At 39.4% G+C, this 9,075-nt stretch overlaps 1 protein-coding gene across 5 annotated transcripts in view; it reads right to left on the bottom strand.

Moving 5' to 3' along the window:
• Positions 1 to 1,045: 1,045 nt before the first annotated feature.
• The window catches only part of LOC104600880 (U-box domain-containing protein 3-like), a 44,802-nt gene continuing 36,772 nt past the window's right edge, over positions 1,046 to 9,075 (bottom strand). For 3 of the 5 annotated variants that reach the window (XM_010264027.3, XM_010264028.3, XM_010264026.3), the window contains 4 exons: positions 4,123 to 4,239; positions 2,065 to 3,975; positions 1,521 to 1,685; positions 1,046 to 1,437 (listed from right to left, as the gene is read on the bottom strand). In XM_010264027.3, coding sequence (XP_010262329.1) covers positions 1,608 to 1,685; positions 2,065 to 3,975; positions 4,123 to 4,239 — 2,106 coding nt within the window. In that variant the 3' untranslated portion in view covers positions 1,046 to 1,437; positions 1,521 to 1,607. The remainder of the gene's footprint in view (positions 1,438 to 1,520; positions 1,686 to 2,064; positions 3,976 to 4,122; positions 4,240 to 9,075) is intronic. The other 2 variants (XM_088900546.1, XM_010264029.3) reach the window with 1 other exon arrangement.

Here is a 9,075-nt window from a genome sequence, read left to right as displayed (position 1 = left end):
TCAGCCAGCCCTAATCTATTATGTATAACAACATTACATAATGTTACATAAATAGACTAGAATGCCCCTGATTAGTGGAAGGACACCTAATCAAATAAACACTAAATAAGATTAGGCCCAGTAACTAAGGCCCAATAACTAATGACTTAAGACCCAACAAGGATAAACATACAAATTAAGACAGCCGAACCAACACCATGGATCATGGGGGTAGTGTAAATTACTCCCTGAACTTTCAGATTCCAACAAAGATTCCCTCTGTTAGCATTTTGACAGTTAACTTTGAAAAAGATTCTCATATGATTGTTTAAACTTTTTAAATTTTGAAATAATCCTTTTCTTCATGATTTTATAAAATTTTTTATTTTCATTTGTTAGTGGTTTAGTTGATATTAATTGCATGTTTTTGTTGCAATTTCAGGTTTTTATAGAAATTTCTTGATTTTTTTTGTTACAATTTTCATTTTATATAAGTTTCTCAAGTGGGTATTTTGATAAATTAACTTCTTCCATCATCACTCAACTTAATGGAGAGGGGGATCTTTGTCCGAAAGCTAAGGGAGGTCTTATTACAAATGAAAGTTGAGGGGGCTAATTACCACCACCCCCAAAGTACAGGGCAGTAATCTGTAATTTACCCAAAAAGGAGGTCATAGGAAAGTTCTGGAGTAGGTATGCAAATATGATTTTCAACCCCCATGAGACGGATTTAGGCATTGGCACAACACAGCCACACATCAGGAACATCTCCCATGAATGACACTAAAAGACGAGATATTCTCGATGTCACCAACAGTGTGCTGTACTGCTGTGTAGTCAGCAAATCCAAACTCTTAAGAACTCAGGATCCGAATGCCATAGAATTGTTGGCCAATCTGTAAGAGCTTTGTTAAAACACCAAAGACCTTTGAATCCTAAGCATCCCTATCTCTGCTCCTACAAAGCTTTTAATCAATTTCTTTTTGTACCTCGTAAAGAGTAGTCCCACCAAAATCTTTTTTAAGCATCGGTTAAAATGAACACACATACAAACAGCGGAAGGTTGTTCAAGTAAATCAGTTGCAAACTAGAGTAGGCATATTTTTGCACAGACCAGATGGAGAGCGCACTGGCAAGTGGCACCCCCTAAATTTATACATGTTTTGTTTATCAAATCAGATTGCAGAAACTAAAAAACCAATCAAAGGATCCCAAAGAACCTGGAGTGATTACCAAAGAACAGGAGCATCTATACCATGATTGTACAACATGACACTTGATACAAGGAGTTCATCATATATGCATATTTCTGGATACAATCAGACCGAAGTCTTACTACACCACAAGCCAAGGTTACTCTGGTTAACAGTGGGCCAGCTACTTCCCCGATCAATCTAATTTAATTTGCAGTTCTGTTCCAAATTGCGACCAATGCAGAGTCGGTGTAAATTTCATATACTGCAAAAGAATATCAAAGAATATTTGATAAGTACAATATCAACACTTTGAAACAGGCAGAGTTAGAGCATCTTATACAGAACTGAGCAAACAGCTGTGGTGGTCATTGGTGCTGCAAGAACACCAAGCGTATTAGAAAGACCAAAACTTGAGTGCAACTGATAAAATCCCTATCCCGGTATCATGATTTTTGCCTTTGACACAGGCCCTTCTCGCTGGGTTCGGAAATGAGTGAGAAGCTGCTGTGACTGCATAAATATATCCCAATAATTTAAATCAATGAGCTCCAGAAAATAAGTTTGTCCTAATACCTTGCTTTGTTTTATTAAATTTATTTATTTTTTTAATATTTTAAAGCTATTTATTTATTTTTTAATATTTTGAAGCTATTCATTTCATGATTTCTCTGAACCTATAGGCGTACAAAACCATGTTCCATCACTTCCATGCCCTGCATTATTTATGCATGCATATATACATCCACAGGAAAAGTGAAGAACTCATATTTTCTAGAGCGCTATAACTCTGCATTTCTTGATTAGCAAACTCCGCTTTTAATGTTCTCATAGACAGAAATATGGAGAAAAAAACTTCACGAGTAATGCAATTATTCATCCAGAAACATACCTTCTCTTTTGCTCTTGTTGTGCCAGACTGAGACAATGCCACTAGAGGTGGCACAGCTCCTTCCTGCAGAACCAGGGTACAGAACCTGCGACTATTAATGCATAATTGCAACAATATTGACGCAGCATTTTCTTTCCCCCTCTGAGACCCTGTTTCAAGAATCTCAACTAATGGTGGGATTCCACCTTCACGACCAATTGCTGAGCATCCCTCTGGAATTGTAGATAGGTTTGCAAGAAGAGCAACAGCCTTTTCAAGCATTCCAGTGGCAGGATCCAACATCTCAACAAGATACTTAACTGCCCCAGCTCGGACTATTCGTGCTTTGTTCTCATGAGAGATTGATAGATTGAACAAGGCAGTAGCAGCATCTTTCTTACCTCGGAGGGTCCCAGATCTCAGAAGATCAACTAAGGCTTTCACTGCACCAGAGCGACCAATCTTTACCTTGTATTGCTCCAAGACAGAGAGGCTGAACAAAGTTGCAGCAGAGTTCTCTTTAGCCCCTGCATTCCCAGTCTTAAGGACATGTATAAGTGGTTCTATTGCTCCTGCTTCCGCAATCATGGCTTTATTGTCATCATTGATCGATAGGTTCAATAGGGCTGTGACAGCATGCTCTTGGGTCATCTTTTCATCTGAATAGAGCAATGAAACCAATGGTGGAATAGCTCCACACTGGGCAATAATGATACGGTTCTCCATATTGTGCTTTCCGAGAAGCCGCAGCTCTGTTGCAGCTGCAGTTTGCACTTCATTAGATTGACTCTTTAGATCCTCGACCAGTTTCTCCACATAGGACGAAGAGGCCATATTATCCAAACCCGAATCTAATAATGGAAGAGAAAGGCTTCTGTTGTAGTCATTGCACTCATTTTCAGTCCTTTCCACCTTGATTTTGGAGCTATAGAATTGTTTCCCTGACAACAATGGAGAACATCCTGGACTTTTATTTGGAGCACAAAAACTAGTGCATTTGGATGTGACTTCTCCAGATAACTCACTTGCATCCCCATGCTTACTTGACACCCTTGATTGTTCAGAAAGACCCACTGTTAATGCTGTTGGCACATATTCTATGCTAGAAATTGCACTAGACACTGATTCACTCCGGCTGTGAATATATGACTGTTCTGGAGATGGTTGGTCACATTTTGGAGTTTCCTTGCTGCAACTTACATTAGCTTCCTCATCATGTCCTGAAGAGACCTCAACTCTCTGCATCTCAGATCCATTTCCAACTAGAGAGGACCTTGAAGTGGAAATGCTACTGTTAAGAGAACCATGGAAACTATCAGTATGGATGAAATATTGAGGACATGTATGACCAAATAAGGATAAGCCTGAGATATTGTTGCTGGCAGAAGTGTTGCAAAGCCTTATATTGTTCTGATCACACCAATTTCTAATCAAAGCCTTAACAGTATAATTTGGAATGAGATTTGTATGTGTGAGAGTTTGGCGGGTTTGGGGGCAAAGAGTCAGCCCATGATCAAGCCATTTCTGGATGAAAGCCCTCTCATAGGTCTGCCCAGATGCCACAATCACAGGGTCCAACATCAGTTCCAATGACAGAGGACACCGAAAATAGGAAGGAATAGGAACACCATTTATTGCAACAAAAGGCTCAAGTTTAACCATGCAATTACGAATATTGGCAACAAGATACACAATTTGATCGATATGGTCTAACTCCTCTTTCTTTGTCTTGAATTGGTCCTTCATTCTCTCCTTTTCTAGGGCTATACTCTCTGCAAGCAATTCATGATTTGATGTCAAACCAAGAATCTCAACAATCTTTATGAGATTTTCAGTGCGAGGAATGACATTGTTCCTTTGATCTATCATAGCCTCTTCTATAAGTTCTGATATTTTTTCCTGCCCGAAACACTGTATCTCCTGAATGCATTTCTGAAAACAATTTACATAGAGATTAAGCCTGCACTTGTTATAGTCAATTAAAGATTGGAAAAAGTTATAGTGTCCAATGAAATCTATGCAAAAAGAACATTGTCCTTGTATATTTGGAAGGCATTCAAGGATTCAAACTCCATTTACCTGAACATGAGCTAAAAGGGAAGCATATTGAGATGACTGTAGCGTTCTACATAATATGTGGCAGATCTCCATTGAAGATCTCTGGATTTTCGTTGCCAATGGCTCACTCTGTAGAACCTGGAGATATCAAAGGATGAATCAAGGAAGAAATACATGATAAGAAACACAAATACACCAAGTTTGTGGAAACTAGATGACAAGCTTTTTCAAATGTTTGATTTGACAACAATTTTTTTTTTTTTTAATTTCTGCAAAATCCTAATTTTCTGTTGGAAGTATCCAAAGAAAGAAAATGGGAAATTAGAGAACATGAGCATTTTGCAATTGTAAAAGTTGTTTATTTTATCATCTGTATGGATTATGTATAAAATGGGAGAATGGAATTGAAGCACTCTATTTGTGATGCTGTGTTTTATCCATTAAAATATCAAAGCATAAGCACCAATTGAAATAAAGGATAAATTGTTATATAGTTTCTCGAGCAGGTGTGCAACCAATGGCACAAAGCAGAATAACATGATATATATATATAGATGGATAGATAGATAGATAGATATGGGAAAAGACTAGAAAAGACATAATCAGAAATGAATGCATCAACGAGGACTTAAAAGTAGCTTCAATTAGAAACAAGATAAGGGAAAGTTAAATGTGATAGTTTGTTCGTGTGTATAGATGAACAATGACTACAATGAGGAGTGAATTGATCCAGGTAGAAGATTCTACAAGAACAGGGGAAAGATCAAAGTAAATATGGTCTGAAGACTGAAGTTTTTCCCTTCTCCTCTCTTTTCCTTTTCCTCTTCCTCTTTCTTTCTCTTTCAGTTTTTTACTGTGTGTTGCTTCCATAATACCATATTTCACATGATATCAGAGCAAGGAACGTGAGAAAGATCTATATAGGGGTCTCCTTTTACAATCAATCGGATTAGGGTTTCTTCTGGAAGGCTGTAACTACTTACTACAGGGGATCGGACTATGTTCAGCAAGACTTTTTTTTTTATCAATAACAACATTTCATTACTTAATCACAAAAGAATTACAGAGAGGAAGATAAACTTTCTTATCTTCCAAAGGGAGCAAAACATTCCCAAGAACAAAAAGGAAAAATTACACTTGTGCCCAAAACATTGATTCCCCCACGACTCCTTGCTTAGCTAATCCATCTGCAAAGGAGTTAGCTGACCTATTCACCCAGCTGACCTTAACTTCCATCTCCTGAACCAGCCACCTAAATTTTCTCCTCTTGTTGAAGATTAACTAGTTTTATGATGTTTTTCTGAGTAGATGTTTTATGTTAGTTGTTAGATAGGAGGTGGGGACTACAATAGTTATGTGAGTCCAAATTTTATTATGTTTTTGAGTGTTATATATGCTGTTTTATGTTTTGCTGCCCTATAAGGGCATAGTTGTCTTTGTACTGTTCTATTATTTTAGTGTAAATAATAAGTCAAGGGGGCGGCCAGATTATTGCTCTCTTTTCTTTTCAACTTCTCTTCTTCTCTTCTTCTCCTTCTCTCTTCCTTCTCTCTTCAAGAAACTACTTTTCTTTTATATTTTTTAATTCAGCAGATTTCTACTTGGTATCAGAGCATCGGCTAGGGTTTCTTGAAGCATTCTCATGCAGCCCTAGATCAGCCGACTGCATGAAGTAGTAAAGGGATGATCGATCTACTATAGATTGCCCAGTTCTTGGAGTTTTTGGTGGGATCTAGACATCAGGAATGTGATCTACTGTTCGGCATCAAAATCAGGGAAGAACTAGAGTACGAGGAAGAGTCCCAGAAAAGTTGGACTCTTTGTTTTTTATCTGATCTTGGGCGCCCAAGTATTGTTAGTTTTCTTTTGATTTTCTGAAGAGGGCGGTTTGGTTTCTGGAATTTTTTGGGCCTCCCGAAGTGATCGATTCACTTTTCTCTCTGTTGGGAGGCGTGGGGAGGAGAGAGATTTCCCTCCAGCTAGGGTTTTCTTCTTCCGAAAGGGTTGGTTTCTGTGTGTGTGATATTAAATTATTTTTGAAGGTCTCCAATCTATTTTTTTCTTACTATTGAACTGTTTGAAGTAAGACAGAGAGTTGGAATACCGAGATGAAATCTACCGGTACTGTGGGACTAGGTGTTGGAGGTAGTAGTGATATTTTTGGGTCTGGTATCATTACTACAGTAAAACTTGATGGTACAAATTATTTGGAGTGGGCACAATCAGCTAAGATGGCTATTGGTGCCCGTGGAAAATTAAGGTATCTCACTTGGGAGGAGAAGCAACCTGATACAGACTCTTCCCGATGGGTGCAGGAGAATTACATGGTAATGTGCTGGCTGTGTAATTCTATGTTACCTTATATTGCAAAAAATTTCCTATGGGCTAATACTGCTAAGGAGATTTGGGATGGAGTGACTGAAACCTACTCTCAGAAGCAAAATGAAGCCAGAGCCTATCAGTTAAGAAATCAGGTGGAAACAGGGAAAAAAACCTCTTGCTATGTATTTCTCCATGCTGAAAACCCTATGGCAGGAAATAGATCACTTAGAAACTGTGGTATGGGAAAGGGTAAATGATGCAACAACTTATCAAAAACTGGTAGAGAGGAATAGGGTTTTTGAATTCTTGGCAAGGCTGAACCCTGAATTTGACATTGCTAGGCAGCATATTCTTTCTAGGGAGGGTGTGACACTCTCTCAGGCCTATGTTTTTGTCTCTGGAGAGGAGAGTAGGAGGAATATAACGCTGAAACAGCCTAGGATTGACTAGTCGGCTATGGTTGGTACAACAAAACCTAAGACGAATGGAGACAGGGGGAGTAGTGAGACTAGAAGGGAAGATAAGAAGGACTTGGTGTGTGATTATTGCAAGAAGCCTAAGCATACCAGGGACACTTGTTGGAATCTTCATCCAAATCTTAGCCACTATAGGAGACTCTTCAGCCCCTCTCTCCCAAACTGATTGGGAATCCATTGCAGTAGCAGCAGCGAGAACAGAATTGGAGAGGTTTGGACAGCTTATGAGTAAGAAAGATTCACCCAGCTCTAGCCTTTCAGATGGACAGCAGAATGCAGGAACCAACTACACCACTTCCTTTGCACATACAGGTAGTTCATATGCAACTGCAAATCTTGCATCCACTTCAGGTAAGGAGGGACCTCCCTGGATTATAGACTCACGAGCATTTGAGCATATGACTAATGCCGCTACCATTTTCAGTTCCTATCAGTTGTGCTCTGGTAGAGACAGAGTCTCTATAGCAGATGGTTCACATATGCCCATTGCTGGGAAGGGGATAGTTAGAGTGACCAATGATATAACTCTGTCTTCTGTTTTGCATGTCCCTAGACTTCATACCAACCTACTGTCTGTTAGTTCTTTGACAAAAAATTTGAATTGTTTTGTAACCTTTCTTCCTGGTAATTGTGTTTTGCAGGATCTAGAGTCAAAGAAGATGATTGGGAATGGTCGTGAGGTGAATGGAGTCTACCTTCTGGATGAGATTTCGAGACATCAAGGCCATCATGTTAGCAGCAGCAGTAGTAGTGGATCAGAGTCAATGAACCAGATTATGCTTTGGCACAATCGCTTGGGACATCTTTCTTTTAGTTCTTTGAAATGTCTTTTCCCAAAGTTGTTTGAGTTTGTTCAGTTATCTACTTTGGAGTGTGAGAGTTGTTAGTTAGGAAAGCATTGTAGATAGTCTTTTAAACCAAGTAATAAAAGAAGTACTTCTGCTTTTAATATTGTTCACACTGATGTATGGGGGCCATATCAAATCCCTTCCATGGGAGGATTCCATTACTTTCTCTTGTTTGTGGATGATTATACACGACATTCTTGGATATATTTGATGGGATCACGTGATGAGGTTCCTAACTTAATACGATAGTTCCACCAAATGGTTCTCACACAATTTGGAGTGAGAACTAAGGCTTTTAGATCAGATAATGCCAGAGAGTACTTCGAGAAGGTCCTGACCACGTATCTCTTAGAACATGGTGTAGTTCATCAGAGCAGTTGTGCATATACACCGCAACAGAATGGAGTTGCTAAGAGAAAAAACAAGACACATTGTGGAGGTGGCAAGGATTCTTATGGTGTGTGCTTCAGTTCCTGTGTAGTTCTGGGGAGATGCAGTTCTTACAGTCGTGCATTTGATTAACTATGTTCCTTCACGGACTTTGGGGTTTAAGGTGCCATTTAGCCTTCTTTTTCCAGATGGAGAGATATTTCATATACCTCTGAGGGTTTTTGGTTGTGTTTCTTTTGTTCACATTCTTGGCCCTCATCGCAAGAAATTGGATCCTAAGGCCAAGAAATGTGTTTTTCTTGGGTATGCTCAGAACCAAAAGGGGTATTACTGTTATAATCCAGTATCGAGGAGCAGATTTGTCACTATGAATGTTACCTTTTCTGAATGCACATTCTTCTTCTCGAGTGGTTCTCCTCAGGGGGAGAGTTTTGGGGAGGAGAACACACAATCTGTTCCTCTTCCTGTTTCTGTGGTGCCTCCATCAGTTCAGCCAGCATCTACATCAGTTCAGCCAGCACCTGCACCTCCAGTTTCATTACCTGAGCCACTACGGGCAGCCTCATAGAAATATCAGCGCCGGTAGATGATAGTTGACTCCACACATCCTCAACCCACACCACTCTCTGTTAGTCCTTCCGAAACTCTAGATTCGGTAGATACAGTTCCAGGTATTCCTCTTAAGCCTGAGCCTGTTATGTATTCTGATGATAATGTTTCTGTCCCTAACACCATTGTTGCAACTGATCCCACTGACCTTGATCTTCCCATTGCACTTCGTAAGGGAAAGAGAAAGTGTATATTCCACTGCATTTCACACCATCTTTCCTACAGTGCCTTATTACCCTCCTACCGTGCTTTTCTTTCTTCACTGGGTTCTGTGTCTATACCTAGGAATGTTACTGAGGCTCTCTCCAAACCTAAGTGGAAAACAACCA

The sequence above is a fragment of the Nelumbo nucifera genome, chromosome 3, assembly GCF_055504915.1.
Source record: "Nelumbo nucifera cultivar China Antique chromosome 3, China Antique-T2T, whole genome shotgun sequence".
NCBI classification, from domain to species: Eukaryota; Viridiplantae; Streptophyta; class Magnoliopsida; order Proteales; family Nelumbonaceae; genus Nelumbo; species Nelumbo nucifera.
This window is presented reverse-complemented; position numbering and strand designations above follow the sequence as displayed.